Source organism: Halichoerus grypus, chromosome 6, assembly GCF_964656455.1.
Source record: "Halichoerus grypus chromosome 6, mHalGry1.hap1.1, whole genome shotgun sequence".
NCBI classification, from domain to species: domain Eukaryota; kingdom Metazoa; phylum Chordata; class Mammalia; order Carnivora; family Phocidae; genus Halichoerus; species Halichoerus grypus.
This window is the reverse complement of record NC_135717.1, coordinates 65,718,326-65,735,039: the sequence shown is the minus strand read 5'-3', so window position 1 is coordinate 65,735,039 and position 16,714 is coordinate 65,718,326. Positions and strand designations below refer to the sequence as shown.

At 40.4% G+C, this 16,714-nt stretch overlaps 1 protein-coding gene across 7 annotated transcripts in view; it reads right to left on the bottom strand.

Annotated features, from left to right (window-relative positions):
- Positions 1 to 3,038: 3,038 nt before the first annotated feature.
- Positions 3,039 to 16,714, bottom strand: part of ACBD5 (acyl-CoA binding domain containing 5) — a 41,662-nt gene continuing 27,986 nt past the window's right edge. For 4 of the 7 annotated variants that reach the window (XM_078075276.1, XM_078075279.1, XM_078075280.1 and 1 more), the window contains 3 exons: positions 12,846 to 12,890; positions 12,414 to 12,523; positions 3,218 to 3,340 (listed from right to left, as the gene is read on the bottom strand). In XM_078075276.1, coding sequence (XP_077931402.1) covers positions 3,307 to 3,340; positions 12,414 to 12,523; positions 12,846 to 12,890 — 189 coding nt within the window. In that variant the 3' untranslated portion in view covers positions 3,218 to 3,306. Of the gene's footprint in view, positions 3,341 to 3,935; positions 5,883 to 11,247; positions 11,900 to 12,413; positions 12,524 to 12,845; positions 12,891 to 16,714 lie in introns of those variants that run through there. The other 3 variants (XM_078075278.1, XM_036085618.2, XM_078075277.1) reach the window with 3 other exon arrangements.

The window sequence follows — 16,714 nt, the reverse complement described above, 5'->3', positions numbered from 1 at the left end:
TCGGTAGTGGGAAGTAAACAATTCCTAACACAAGGATCAAAGAATAGCAGTTCAAACATATTATTTAGGACCTTGGAGGTAAGTATCCCCCCAAAAATCAACCAAAAGTGATGAAAGAAAGTAGTTGCTTCCGGGGAAGAAAAATATGGTAAAAATCGTTGAGGAAAGGGATAATATCCAGAGGATAAGTGGAGGAGACTGGCTCTTGTTTAAAAAATAAATAAATAAAAGTCTGTACCCTTGCACTGACATTTCCAGTATCTATCTTTTTTATAGCACTTTCAAAACCTGTGAAAGGGAATTGGATTTTATGTCTTCGAGTCCTACTTCTGTAAAAGGACTGATAGTGAAATAATCAAAATGATATTGCCATCACAATAGCTACCAGTTACTAAGTACTTACTGGATGCTGAGCACTATTCTCTGTATACTACATGTATTAACCCTATGACATTATTATCCAAATTTTATACACAAGGAGACTGAAACACAAGTTTTAAGTGATTTTCCCATAACTGCACACAATTCTAACCTAGATAGTCCAGCCCCAAAGCCTGCACACCACCTCCGTTCGGAGAATCAAGAGGTGTCTGTAGTAGTCAGGTCTCTGGCTGCAAGTGTCAGAAACTTAACTGAAACTACCTTAAGTAACAAGGGAAATTTATTTATTTATTTTTTTTTTTTTTAAGATTTTATTTATTTATTTGATAGAGAATGAGAGACAGAGAGCATGAGAGGGGGAGGGTCAGAGGGAGAACCAGACTCCCCGCTGAGCAGGGAGCCCGATGCGGGACTCGATCCCAGGACTCCAGGATCATGACCTGAGCCGAAGGCAGTTGCTTAACCAACTGAGCCACCCAGGCACCCACAAGGGAAATTTATTAATCCATGTAAACAAATTGTATAAAGAGAGGGGTAGTGTTTCCAGAGTTCACTTGAATTCACTGTATCTGACTGGCGTCTAAGTTCTTAGGTCCAGATGTTGGCCTTATTATCTCAGCCTCCTCCAAGTTGCAGGATAGATGGCCCAGATCTCTACAGTATCAACCTTACAGGCTGTAATTCAAAGAGAAAGAGAATGAAACCTTGAGATGCCACTGCACACCCATCAGAACAGCTCAAATCCAAAACACTGACACCACCCAATGCTGGCAAAGACATGAAACAAGAACTCTTGTTCATTACTGGTGGGAATACAAAATAGTACAGCCACTCTGGAAGACATTTTGGCACTTTCTTATAAAACTAAACATACTGGGGCACCTGGGTGGCTCAGTCGGTTGAGCATCTACTAACTCTTGATTTTGGCTCAGGTCGTGGTCTCAGGGTTGTGGGATCAAGCCCCACATTGGGCACTGTGTTGGCCATGGAGCCTGCTTGGGATTCTCTCTCTCCTTCTCTCTCTGCCCCTCCCCACCCCGCTCATGCTCTCTTTCCACTCCCCCCCCCCCAAAAAAAACCCCTAACATACCTTTACCATGTGATCCAGCAATCATGCTCCTTGGTATTTACCCAAATGAGTATGACCACACAAAACCAGCACACAGTTGTTTACAGCAGTTTTATTCATAACTGCTAAAATTTGGAAGCAACCAAGATGTTCTTCAATAGGTGGAAGGATAAATAAACTGTGGTGCATCTATACAATCAAATATGATTCAGTGCTAAAAAGAAATAAGCTATCTAGAGAAGTCAGCAAACTATAGCCTATGGGCCAAATCTGCCCCCGCTCCTGCTTGTTTTATAAAACTCTATGGAAACACAGTCATAAAAAAATATAAAGAAATTAGGTGTGAAGCTCCAAAATTACATGAAGGAACCTTAAATGCATATTGCTAAGTGCAAGAAGCCAATCCAAAAAGGCTTCATACTGTATGACTCAAACTATCTAACATTCTGGAAAAGGCAAAATACTCTCTCCTGACTACCTGAAATAAATCCAGAGAATAACACCACTTGCCCTACTTATGGTCATATGCCCATCCCTAAGACTGTCGCTGTGGTCAGCAGAACAGGATGTACACTGGCCAGTTTTGAGTCACAGGCCCACCACTGTGGCTTGGGGGCGGGGGGCAGGGCTGGGATAGCTGGGTGTTCCATTCCTTAGCCTCCCCCGAATCACCTAATGAGAGTGCAGGAGGGAGAGCTCTCTCCAAACGCGGAGGGACAGAGAGGGGAGCGGTGCTTTTATCAGAAGGAGGAAAGGATGCTAGGCAGAATAACAGAGCAATGGTTACCCCTCGTATTATGTATGTATTTAAAAGTTCCATTTAATTGTTTTTTAAAAGGAAAGGACATTTATCACTTTCCAGTTTATACAATGTAGTACCACTTCAAAAGAGGGTTAATGGAGAGAAAATCAGGGCAAACAAGGATTGAGAAGCAGAAAGGAAAAACAAGTAGAGAAAGAGACCTAAAGAAGGGGGCATTGAATGGTGAGCACTGTGAATTGTGTAAGACTGATGAAGGCGTCCCTGTGTACTTCCTGTATATAAGAAAAAAAACCCAAACTTATTTGGTCAAGTCACTGCAGTTAAGTTTTTATGACATGCAGCAGAACACTGGGATCTTAAATGATACAAATAGCTAACATCACTTTTTTTTTTTTAATTTTTTTATTGTTATGTTAATCCCCATACATTACATCATTAGTTTTAGATATAGTGTTCCATGATTCATTGTTTGTGCATAACACCCAGTGCTACATGCAGAACATGCCCTCTTTAATACCCATCACCAGGCTAACCCATCCTCCTACCCCCCTCCCCTCTAGAACCCTCAGTTTGTTTTTCAGAGTCCATCGTCACTCATGGTTCTTCTCCCCCTCCGATTTCCCCCCCTTCATTCTTCCCCTCCTGCTACATTCTTCTTCTTCTTTTTTTCTTTCTTAACATATATTGCATTATTTGTTTCAGAGGTACAGATCTGAGATTCAACAGTCTTGCACAATTCACAGCGCTTACCAGAACACATACCCTCCCCAGTGTCCATCACCCAGTCACCCCATCCCTCCCACCCCACCCCCCACTCCAGCAACCCTCAGTTTGTTTCCTGAGATTAAGAATTCCTCATATCAGTGAGGTCATATGATACATGTCTTTCTTGTTTGACTTATTTCGCTCAGCATAATACCCTCCAGTTCCATCCACGTCGTTGCAAATGGCAAGATCTCATTCCTTTTGATGGCTGCATAATATTCCATCTAACATCACTTTTATCACCACCTGTAGAAGTTACAAGTTATATGTTTGTATTAAAAACACAGGGGCGCCTGGGTGGGTCAGTCGTTAAACGTCTGCCTTCTGCTCAGGTCATGATCCCAGAGTCGCTGTGTCTCTCTCTGTCAAATAAATAAATAAAATCTTTAAAAAAAAAAAACACAAAGCCTGGGAGGCCTCGGTGGCTCAGTCGGTCAAGCATCTGCCTTCGGCTCAGGTCATGATCCCAGGGTCTGGGATCGAGTTCCGCATCGGGCTCCCTGCTCAGCTGGGAGCCTGCTTCTCCCTCTCCCTCCACTCCCCGCTTGTGTGCGCTCTCTCTCTTTCTCTCTCAAATGAATAAATAAAATCTTTAGGAAAAAACAAAACAAAACAAAACAAAAAACACAAATTCTCTCACCATGTTCCACCTAAGACCAACTGTGTGTATTTAAGATGTCTTGGCTGATTAAGGGTGCACTGAGTAGCTAGGGGAAGCTAGCTATTTGGTGAAAGAATGGAAACTAAGATTTTGACTGGATCAATAACATTCTTAACCAAATGACTAAAGGAGCTCTACTTTATCCCACTTTGGGACTTTTATGAAATTGTATGTAATAGCATGGCTTTACTCCGAAAGAGGCATGATTACATTCTATGAATTCCCATTATTTCTGCTCATTTAATCCTTTATAATCAATGTACTTCTACCAGTAACAAGTAATAAAAACCATAGCATTTCTCATTAACCTTTTATTTTTAACGTAGTTTTACAATAAAGAAACAGAAAAGAAGTAGATCATTAAAAAAATACCAGCTGTCAATTTAAAATTTTAAATGAGGTTCTCGTTAAACAAAGCAGTAACACTATATCCTATAATTACATCTTTACTTGTATATACAAGAACTGTGTGCAAAGTGCTTTTCAAACTATAAAATAAGACTTTGGAATAGGATACAAATGGTTATCCCCAGGAGTCAGTCACCTCCCAGTGCCTGTAATGAATCACAACTGCTTACATTCTTAATTGGCATTTAGTTAACTGATTTACTAAAGAGAAAAGCCACCATTTTCTGATACCAAATTGATATCTAATTTTTGAAAATAATCCCTGATCTACAGGTTTAAACCTTATTTTTACATATAATTCAGTTACTTGCTTTATTTTTTCCCCCAAATAACTAGAGAACAGTTTTTAAAAAGCAAATATTAGTAATCCCTTTAGATAGACACATTTTAATCAAGATGTGATTAAAAAATAAAAAACACCAAGTTACATGAAAAAAAAGGAAAAAAGAGTCTGGGGAAAGCAAATTATATTCTTATACTTTTTTCTTCAAGCAAACAAAGAACCACCCTCTATCCTAGGGATGGATTACTTTCTTACTGAAAACACTCTGAACACATGATGCTTAACCCAACATCATACATACCAAGAATGCTTAAAAATTATTTGCTGCTATGCCTTTGAATGAGAGAAATCTTTACAGTACAAGGTACATCTAAATAAGTGGAGTTTTGGAAGGTATACAGGAAGAATAATTCCAAACAAAGCCTTCAAGGATCTAAATTACAGTCTTCTTTTTAGTCTAAATGGGGGACATTTAAGTTTACATTAGTTGGGTGTGCCTTACTCATATGGAAGCACATGGCCTGCTAGCTTGCAAATCCTTCCATTACCCCTGTGAAATAGGTATATCTCAAATATCATACCCCGAAGGAAAAACGGAGGCACTAAGAGGTTAAGAGTCCAGTCTGTGTAGTTTACCAGTTGCAGAAAAGTGATTTTCATGTGTTTCCTTTTTGACCTTTGTAAAAACAGTATAAATAAGTTTTCATTTTACATTTCAAAGCACCCTATGAAGCAGAAACAAGATATCCTCAGTTAAAGAAAAGCGATTACAAAGGAATAAATGTATACGATTGAATAAAATCTTACCAATGATCTACAGGCTCAGAGTATACTTTCAGACCTACTTGAAGCCGATTCTTCATCATTCCTGTCAGCAGGTTATGTCTAGTCTGTGTTCGTTTGTAAAAAGTAAGCCTCGGACGTAGGGCTCTACTTTGTAATAAGGATGCCTAAACACTGAAGTCAGTGCTGTGAATGCCCAGGAAGGATTAGGGGCAGCCCACAGAGTGGATGTGGAGAAGATTCTTCCAGCAGTTTTCTAATCCTTGGCATGGCAATTCAGTGACTAAGACAGAAAGTTGATTTAATCTCATTTGAAATTCACTCCTGGTTTGCATTCTTTCTCATAGTTAATTTAGAAAATTAAAAATATCCAGTTACAAATCTCATCTCATTATCACAACTGTACCTTGGAAAAGCAGCTTATAGTTCTCTATGGGAGATAATCAGGTAAACATGTTACCAAACAATAATTAATAATTTAATGTCCTTCAAGTTCAAGGGTGGGGCAAATCTATGTATGCTACTTATAACCTAGTTGAGATTAATTATTCAAGTATCAGCAATATTAGTCCTTAAAATGTTATCATTTGTGTAGTGCAAAATATATATATATGTATATATGTACACAAACCAAACTATTGGACGACAAAAAGAAATGTAATCATCACAAACTAAGATTTCTTGTGAGTTCCACATTCCATTTCATTCTGAGGTCATTCAGGCCCAGTAGTCTTCTTGGGGAAAATATCATTTTCTTCAGTTCAGTTTTCTTTAAAAACAAAGTAAAAACCAATTTCCTATGAATATAAATGCAACCTGAATACAAAACACATCCATACCAGAGAATTCTTTGGATAACATAACAATAATATTCACATTCAGAATCAAACCATAAAATTACCAACAGTTTTTTTTTTTTTTTTTTAAAGATTTTATTTATTTATTTGACAGAGACACAGCGAGAGAGGGAACACAAGCAGGGGGAGCGGGAGAGGGAGAAGCAGGCTTCCCGCGGAGCAGGGAGCCCGATGTGGGGCTCGATCCCAGGACCCTGGGATCATGACCTGAGCCGAAGGCAGACGCTCAACAACTGAGCCACCCAGGCGCCCCAATTACCAACAGTTCTTAAGAAATTACTTCTCATCCTTTTCTAGTTGGCTTAATGCAATTCAGAATTTTGGGAATTATTTTATAACTTGGAAAAGTTCTGAAACAAAAAAAGCTGAGTAAGATTACAAAAGGTTGATAGATATATAACCTAGACTACTCATTTAATCATCATATATTGGGGCACCTGGGTGGCTCAGTTGGTTAAGTGTCTGACTTCAGCTCAGGCTATGATCCCAGGGTCCTGGGGTCGGGCTCTCTGCTCAGAGGGGAGACTGCTTCTCCCTCTCCCTCTGCCTGCCGCTCCCCCTGCTTATGCGCTCTTTTCTGTCAACTAAAGAAATAAAATCTTAAAAAAAAAAAATCAACATATATTTTGTGTCTGTTACTTTCCAGGTACTGTGCCAAGCACTGGGGATTCAAACATAAATGAGGCAGGCTCTCAGCTCTCAAAAGAGCTCTCAGGTTAGCTTGGGTGTGAGGGGGAGACATATAAACGAACAATTTGGAAAAGTATAATGTGACAGTTTTAGTGATAGCAGAGTGAATGAGTGATCAGAGAAGGGGGTGGGCTTGTTAGCACAAAACACAATTCGCGTATGATCTGAGATCTGGGAAAGGTCCCACAGCGGTAAAATCTCTATTCCCTCCCCAGAACTCAAGATGCCAAAATGCCTGGAACGTTCTCATCACAGATTCATTCCTCACCTCTGTAGAAATGCTCTTATGCAACCTCCTTGGCAGGAGTGATATTTTAGATAATACCATCAGCCTTTATCTTCTGTAGAAAGCCTCTTATGTACACTTCCTTTTTTTTTTTTTAAGATTTTTATTTATTTATTTGACAGAGAGAGACACAGTGAGAGAGGGAACGCAAGCAGGGGGAGTGGGAGAGGGAGAAGCAGGCTCCCACTGAGCAGGGAGCCCGATGCAGGGCTTGATCCCAGGACCCTGAGATCATGACCTGAGCCGAAGGCAGACGCTTAACGACTGAGCCAACCAGGCGCCCCTTATGTACACTTCCTTGGCAGGAGTGACATTTTAAATAAGCAGATCATTTTTCATATTATGTAACATAAGGACAGCCCTTAAGGCATGAAGAAAAAAAAAAGGTCCCTGGAGCCAGAACAGAATTGTGGGTGATACTTTTTTTTTTAAAGGTTTTATTTATTAATCTGAGAGAGAGAGAGCACCAGCTGGGAGGAGGAGCAGAGGGAAAGGGAGAAGCAGACTCCCCACTGAGCAGGGAGCCCAAAGTGGGCCTGGGGCTGGATCCCAGGACCCCAAGATCATGACCTGAGCTGAAGGCAGATGCTTAACTGACTGAGCCACCAAGGCGTCCCACAATTGCAGGTTGGTTCTAAAGACTAACAGCCTGAGTGAGGTTTTAGCAGAAATGTTAGCTGGAAGGTGCATGAACAGTGATCAACACTTACTAACAACCCACGTGATGTAGATTCCTACACAAAATCCTTTGCAGATTTACAAAAAAGCATACAACTCTCTAATCCTCAATCTTCTCCTGTAATAGGTAAATAGACATAAATCCCCATCAGTATTTTCAGAATTTTAGAATGTTTTTCAAGGCTCTTCCTGAGATCTTTTTCTCCTTTTTTCTTTTTAAATTAACTTGCAAAATGTAGGGTATGGTGTGATAAGAGAAGAAAAGTTACAGAAAACAACAGATTAAGGGTAGAGGGAAACATGATGCCTTTCACCTTGCCTGCTCAAGGATCTGCTGGGCTGACTGATGGTTTCTTTCCCCTCCTCAGAAGCCTGGACTTTCCGAGGCAGGACCATCTGCCCCAGGCTCCACCTGAAGAGTGTTCCTGCAGAAATCCTCCCCACACCTACCTAGTTTCTAGAACCTCGCTACTGAAAGCTCAGTGCCGCAAGAAAACTACACGCGTATTTATGAACCTGGGCAGAATGATAAAGAAAAGCGGTTACAAACATCCTTCCCTTCAAAGTAATAGCTTAAGGGTAGTCTTTTGGACTTAATAGGGCTGCTTTTAGAATGTTACTCCTGGATAATTTGACTAGAATGGTCAGGTTGGGTAACGGGGTAGGGGTAGAGCCACAGGAGGCTGCGCAGGGCCAGTTTTTGTACAAGAAGTCTGCAGGTGCTGCTCTTCATACCACATTCAGAAAAAATGTTTTTGTTTTTTGGTTTTTTTCTGATCTACTGCAGAGTGATAATACAATGTTTTTTTTATATTTTATTTATTTACTTGACAGAGAGAGAGAGCACAAGCAGGGGGAGCGGCAGGCAAAGGGGGAGGGAGAAGCAGGCTCCCCACGGAGCAGGGAGCCCAATGCGGGGCTCCATCCCAGGACCCTGAGATCATGACCTGAGCTGAAGGCAGATGCTTAACCATCTGAGCCACCCAGGAGCCCCGCGAGTAATTTACTTTTGAATTTAGATTCTTCTGCACTGGGCGGGGGGGGGGGGGGGAGGGAAATCAAGCAGTGGACCTCACACATTACTTTTAATGTTTAAGGAAACAAAACATCTTTTCAAAAAGCTTACCACAAATAGACAGCTACTTATTTTACATATATATGGAACTCTCTCAGTGTGTTTGTACCCAGATGCATATTTATTAAATAAAATGGGGAAAAAAAACATTTAAAATAAATAAATAAATAAAACAAAAGCTTTCTATATCATATGGTACTTCAGTGTGAACTCCTACAAATAGTGGGCCTTCAGTCATGCACTCAGCACACATTTATTGAAAGCCCACAGACACTGTATGAGGGGTCGAGGCATAGGATGGTCCCTATTAAGAATAGGGCATACCCACTCCTTTCCACACCTTTCCCACTCTAACTGGATTTCTGGATCTTTCTCCTCATCTCTAACACAGAACCCATCTCCTCCAAACCATACACACTGCACTCTAGTTTTCATTCCTATATAACTGTCAGATTAAAAACTGCTACACACTTCCAGATGAAAAGATGTCTAAGTCCCCTCAAGGCCAAAACGTATTTCCATATCAAATATGGCTCTATCTCCAACCCCAGTTAATTTGTTACATATATAAACAAATAATACATAAAACACTATCTCATCCAGGGCACCTGGGTGGCTCAGTCGGTTGAGCATCCAACTCTTGATTTTGGCTCAGTTTCATGATCTCAGGTCAGGGCCTGGGATCAAGCCCCATGTCAGACTCCAGGCTCAGCGGGGAATCCGCTTGGGATTTTCTCTCTCTCCCTCTGCCTCTGCCCCTCCTCTCCGTGTGCTCTCTCTCACAAATAAGTAAATAAATCTTTAAAAAAAAAACCCACTATCTCATCAAAATGCAGTTGCGGGGGCACCTGGGTGGCTCAGTCGTTAAGCGTCTGCCTTCGGCTCAGGTCATGATCCCAGGGTCCTGGGTTCGAGCCCCACATCGGGCTCCCTGCTCAGCAGGAAGCCTGCTTCTCCCTCTCCCACTGCCCCTGCTTGTGTTCCCTCTCACTGTCTCTCTCTCTCTGTCAAATAAATAAATAAATAAATAAATAATCTTTAAAACAAAATGCAGTTGTGCAGTCTAAATAATTAGTAATTTGGAAGGACTAAACACTTAACATACTGAAAACTTGATGAAGATTCAACAATAACAAAGTAGAATATTAAAAATAGGTTAAGATAGCAGGAGGGGAAGAATGAAGGGGGGGAAATCGGAGAGGGAGTTGAACCATGAGAGACGATGGACTCTGAAAAACAAACTGAGGGTTCTAGAGGGGAGGTGGTGGGAGGATGGGTTAGCCTGGTGATGGGTATTAAAGAGGGCATGTTCTGCATGGAGCACTGGGTGTTATATGCAAATAATGAATCATGGAACACTACATCAAAAAAAAAAAAAATAGGTTAAGAGTGGGGCGCCTCGGTGGCTCAGTCGGTTAAGCGGCTGCCTTCAGCTCAGGTCATGATCCCAGGGTCCTGGGATCGAGCCCCACGTCAGGCTCCTTCCTCAGCAGGGAGCCTGCTTCTCCCTCTCCCTCTGCTTGACACTCCACCGGCTTGTGCTCTCCCTCTCTCTATCTCTATCAAATAAATAAATAAAATCTTAAAAAAAAAAAAATAGGTAAGAGTTTCTCCATTCAGAGGCATCTGTAAGCAATTGAAAGGGATACTTAGGAGAAATGGCATAGATGTCTACCAGGAAGGAGTATCTTAAAAAAATACTTTTAGGGGGCGCCTGGGTGGCTCAGTCGTTAAGTGCCTGCCTTCAGCTCAGGTCATGATCCCAGGGTCCTGGGATCGAGCCCCGCATCGGGTTCCCTGCTCTGAGGGAAGTCTGCTTCTTCCTCTCCCACTCCCCCTGCTTGCATTCCCTCTCTCACTGTGTCTTTCTCTCTCTGTCAAATAAATAAATAAATAAATCTTTAAAAAAAAAACAAAAAACTTTTTAGAAAAATTGCAATTTTTGGTGACTGCTGAAGCAAAGTCATTGTTTTTTCCATCTTTAATAAAGTGACAAGCTGCTGCAAACTTAAGCATAACATAAATTATTAACCCAAGTAAGCGTTAGGGCTTTTGTCTTGTGCCAAATTTCTCTACTCTCTAATCCTCAACTTTCAACAAAGGAAACATGAAAAGGAACTTTGAAATACATTGCAAATTATGTCAACACCTAACATTAGTGCCACTGTGTCCTGCTACTTGAATCTAGCATTCTTATTAAATAGTGAAAAAAGGTTGGGTCCTTCTTCCCTCCATTTATTAGGGAAATTAAAATTTAAAACACTGTGTGAGGGGCACCTGGGTGGCTCAGTTGGTTAAGTGTCTGCCTTCAGCTCAGGTCATGATCTTGGGGTCCTGGGATCGAGCCCCATGTCAGGCTCCCTGCTCAGTGGAGAGCCTGCTTCTCCCTCTCCCTCTGCCCGCTCCCCTCCATGCTCTCTCTCTTGCTCACTCTCTTTCTCTCAAATAAATAAAATCTGAAAAAAAAAACAAACAAAAAACCACCGTGTAGCACTAAACCCGACCATCATGGGAGAAATGTAAAATGTGTAAAAAGAAGAAAAGAAAGGACTTAAACTAAGGTTTATTGAACCCTGACACCCACCTTCCACACAGCTGAAATGACGTCTATACAAATGACTTAGAAAAGAGGTAAATAACACTGTGAGAGCAGTTTTTGTTTCTGAACTCCTAACTCAAGTTTTTTCAAGTGGGTGGGCGTATTCCAAGAACATGAATGTACCACGGAACTTACTTAGTTCTCTTACGAACATAAGTCAAACTGTCTTAACATAAGCAGAAAGCAGGAAGACTAAAAGGATTCACCCAAATCCCGATGCATTTCGGTTTCTCTGCCATCAGGTATTATCACTGGAGCACTTACATTAACTAGTGTGCTGTTTATCCCTTTCAGAGAAGAGAAGGGCGAATGTCTCATTTCTGCTTTTGATAGCAAATACAGTTAATTAGGGACTTGGGTTCTTTGGTAGAAGAACAACATACTCATAATTACTTAAACTTGTAGATTTTTAAAAATGTGTCTCTATTGCACATATTTAAGACAGCACTTAAAATTATCAAATATCCTATTTCTTCTCCCCATCTGTTATTTAATGGGACATGGTGATGAAAACACCAAAAACATAATAAGTGAGGTCATGAGTGGGGTAAACGATGGTCTATATGCCCAGCCATGCGAAGTAATTCAGTTTACGTCGTGTCTAAAAAAAAATGCTTTAATGAACCCAAGAGATTGAGCCTCAGGTTATTCCTAACCTAGACAATCTCAGAGCCCTTTCAAGGATCCCAATCTATTATTCTCAGACCTATCTGAGGTATCTCCTGGCATCCCAAACTGGAATATTGGCCCTCAAATTAGAAAAATCTCTATTTCTAGAGATAGTCAACCACCAGGCTAAAAATCTTCTGAAATGTCAATGTCTACTTCAAAGAGCATGCAGGCATTATTTGTTTCCCTACCTATTGTCTATAGTCCTTTAATGTTAGCAAAGGGCCCAAAATAACCATCAGACTTTAATTTTTTTAAGTCTAACAGGTACCTAGAAATCCACTAGATATCATTTCCAAGATAGTTCAGTCTCAGGATCGGTACAGAATGTCCAGTATGACAATACATCTATAAAACAGAGCTATCCTCTTCACTGCTATTGAAAGCTCTGTCTACTATAGATTATAAGACTCTGCACACTATTGTCAATCATAAAACTAAATTACCTTCTCCTTCTTTGATAATATAAATGCACCAACCACTGGGCAATAAAAGGCCATATGATAGCAAAAGTTAATGCACCAGGAGACATCTCGAAGGGCCACCAAGATGGTCTCTGAGAAAATAAAATAAGCTGGTCACCAGTCTATTACACATTGCATGTATAAACATAAAAACATACTATTTCATAATTTTAAAAATATAAAACTTAATAACAAATCTCAGTCCTGCTAAACAGAAGGGAGGTATTCTGTACCTCAGAGCATAATTCAGTAAGTAGACTTCCAGGAGTACTTTAGACTTAAACACATAACAAGTATATTTTAACTTCAAAGCTCTACAGGGTAGATTTCATTTGGAATACTTTAAGAACCTTGTACACCTAAATTATTTTAAGTTATTTGAAACCCTGGGACTTAGACTTAAGATTTTCTTACCTGTGAGGGAGCCTGATTACTGGTCTGTAATGTTGATGATTTTGCCTATAAATACAAATAAAAGTGATTTAGCTTGGACAAAATGAGAAAAAAATAGTAATTTTTCTATTTCTTATCTTTTTTTTTTAAAGGCTAAAATATTAGTTTATTCTGCTAACCATGCTTCAATTGTCCTAAAACCCATACTGACCAAATAAGAAGGTCCCTAAAATTGCTAGCCAAATAAATACCTTTGACATTTTATATTTTATAGTTCAAATTATATAAAATTATCAAAATAAAACCTCAAACTAATCTAAACCATTACTTCTTTTATACTGTTATTAAATTACCTAATCAACTTTTCTTATTCTTTAATTTCCAAAAAAATTACCAATTTACAAACACATCTGAGAACTGCAGCCTTGATTATTATTAAAATTATAAATCATATCCAAAGATCTGTTTTGAAAATTTATGAAAAGTTATAGCAAAAGAGGTATGATAAATATGAGAAATGAACTGTCAGTGTTGTAGTTTTATTTTTAAATTTTTTTCCAGCTTTATTAAGATATAATTAGAGATATAATTAATATATATATGTGACAATTTGATACATATATATATTGTGAAATGATTACCATAATCAAGTTAATTAACACATTCCTCACCTCACATAGTTACCTTTCCTGAGGGGAGGAATACTGTCAGTTTTTCAATGAGATGTATAAACTAAGCAGAAAAATTTCAAATTAATTTAGGAAATTTATATTCCAACTTGGCTCATCCAGAAAACAAGTTTCCTTATACTAATTGTTGGAAACTTATTACTCTAGTTTCTCCATTTATTATAACTTCATAGAAATGGTATGAAAATAAGATCATTCACTGATTCATTCATTCATTCAGTAAATATTTACTCAGCGTCTATTATGTACCAGTTACTACTCTGGGTGTTAGAGATGCAACAGGGAACAAAATGACAAAAAGTGCTGCCCTAATGGAGCTTATACTGTAATGGAGAGATACAAATAATAATGAATAAATTAGTAAAATATATAGTATATCAGGTAGTGATAAACGCCATAAAGAAAAATAAAACAGGAGGGAGGAAAAAAAGAAAAAGAAAAACAGGGACAGAAGATGAGACATGTTGGAGGAGGAGAGTCTTGCAATTTTATTTATTTATTTATTTTTAATTTATATATTTTTAAATTTTTTTTAAGATTTTATTTATTCATGAGAGACAGAGAGAGAGAGAGAGGCAGAGGGAGAAGCAGGCTCCCGCTGAGCAGGGAGCCCCATGCGGGACTCGATCCCAGGACTCTGGGATCATGACCTGAGCTGAAGACAGATGCTCAACCATCTGAGCCACCCAGGCGCCCAAGTCTTGCAATTTTAAATAGGGTGGTCAGAGAAGGCTTTGCTGACACTGCAGCAAAGACCTAAACAAAGAAAATTATGCTCTGTGGCTAAGGGGGGGCGGGGTGGGGGGGTTGCGGAGAACAATCTTCTGTACAGAAGGAATAGCAAGCGCAAAGACCAAGGGTGGGAGGGAGCCTGCGGGCACATTCAAGGCACAGCACAGAGGCCTGTATACTGAACCAACAGCAGGAAGTGGTAAGGAGGAGGCAGGCTTTACATTTCCTTGTTATAAGTAATATGATCTCAAGGACCCCAGTCCCCAGGATGACTATACCTTACAGGTAAAACTAAACTGGTTGCCTCCAGATGTTGCATTAGTCCTCACAGACCATTAAGGTGTTAAAGAAGAGTATAATCAAATTGCAAGTGCTGAAAGAATCTAGACAAGGTAATGATCTTTATGATATTATTTGTAATTGTACCTTGCAGGCATAACGATATATTTTAAAGATTTACTTATTTATTTGAAAGAGAGAGTGTGCACGCGCAAGCATGCAGCAGGGAGGGCCAGAGGCAGAGAGAGAGAGAGAGAGAGAATCTTGAGCAGACTGCTGCTGAGCACAGAGCCCAATGCAGAGCCCGATGTGGGGTTCGATCTCACGACCCTGAGATCATGACCTGAGCCAAAACCAAGAGTCAGATGCTCAACCGATTGAACCACTTAGACGCCCCAAGGCATAATAATATTTAATCAGGAGATTTACCTTACGGCACTTTCTTCAGAATACAGGATAGATTTACAAAATTGGGCTCCCTGGTATATGCTGACTTAACTAAGGTCACATTAGTCCGCGTGATTTTGAACGGAATTCAAGGTGACCAAATCCCAATGTGATGACACTATTCTCATTAAAGCAGCAACTACTAACAAATACTAAGGTAGAGTCAGAACTATTAAATGTTAACTATTAGGGCGCCTGGGTGGCTCAGTTGGTTGGGCGACTGCCTTTGGCTCAGGTCATGATCCTGGCGTCCCGGGATCGAGTCCCACATCGGGCTCCCTGCTCAGCGGGGAGTCGGCTTCTCCCTCGGACCCTCCTCCCTCTCATGCTCTCTGTCTCTCATTCTCTCTCTCTCAAATAAATAAAATCTTAAAAAAAAAAAGTTAACTATTAGCGGATTTTTTTTTCTAAGTAATAAAGGGTCTGGAAAGGCAAATGAAGAGTCCCAAGGACCCTTGCTTCCATCTAAGCAGCACTGGCACTAGCTGTATAAGTAGCATTGTGACTTTTTGGTTTAATGGTATTTATCCATACATGTTGTTAAAAAAAAAATCAGTGACACGTGTGAAAGCACAGTAAGGAAGACTTTCTTCAATGGAGGAAGGGCTATCACTATGGGCATAGGGACTTCTACAGTAGGGGGAGATGGACGGGGCTCAACTCCCAACGCAGCACGGGCGAGGGGGAATTTCGTATCAAGGAGTAGGGCTGGGATCGGTGGATGGAAAATTCCTAACAGGACATCAGGGGTAAGGAAGATTCTGGCTAAACCGACCTAACAGGATTCTTGCTGAAGACGAGCCAGGGTGATCTCAGACATCACCTGGGTTTGGTGGAGGATGAGGAGCCTGCCTGGTTAAACTGACGGAGCAGGGTTCTTGATAAAACTGGATTTTACAAGGGAGAAGTGGAGAGATGGGCCTAAGAGAAAGTTCAGGAGTCTGACTAAAGTTTAGTCGAGCAATGAATTTTTGTTGGTATCAGTGGTTTTTACATATCTAGAAGTTCTATTTACCATTCTACAGCTAGATTAAAATAAGGATTACTGAATTTTTTTTTTTTTTAAAGATTTTATTTATTTATTTGACAGAGAGAGACACAGCGACTCTGGGATCATGACCTGAGCCGAAGGCAGACGCTTAATGACTGAGCCACTCAGGCGCCCTGAATTTTTTTTTTAAAGATTTTATTTATTTATTTATTTGAAAGAGAGAGACACAGCGAGAGAGGGAACACAAGCAGCAGGAGTGGGAAAAGGAGAAGTAGGCTTCCCGCCGAGCAGGGAGCCCGATGTGGGGCTCGATCCCAGGACCCTAGGATCATGACCTGAGTCGAAGGCAGATGCTTAACAACTGAGCCACCCAGGCGCCCCTACTGAATTTTTTGGAAAAGATTTTTAAAAGGAAAAATCCCATACAGTTGCAACCATTGCAAAGAAAATATGAAGACAGAGAATTATTTAAGTGAGGTCCTCTCTAAGGCTGTGAACTTCCTGAGGGAGGAAACCAAGCTGGCTTACTATCATTGCTATTATCGTCACCATCATCATGTCATGTGACAATATGTAGATGTCACATGAGTGTTCCAGGCACTGTACTATGCATTTTACTTAATTCTCTGAACAATCCTGGGGCACCTGGGTGGCTCAGCCATTAAGCGTCTGCCTTCAGCTCAGGTCATGATCCTGGGGTCCTGGGATCGAGCCCCACATCAGGCTCCCTGCTCAGCGGGAACCCTGCTTCT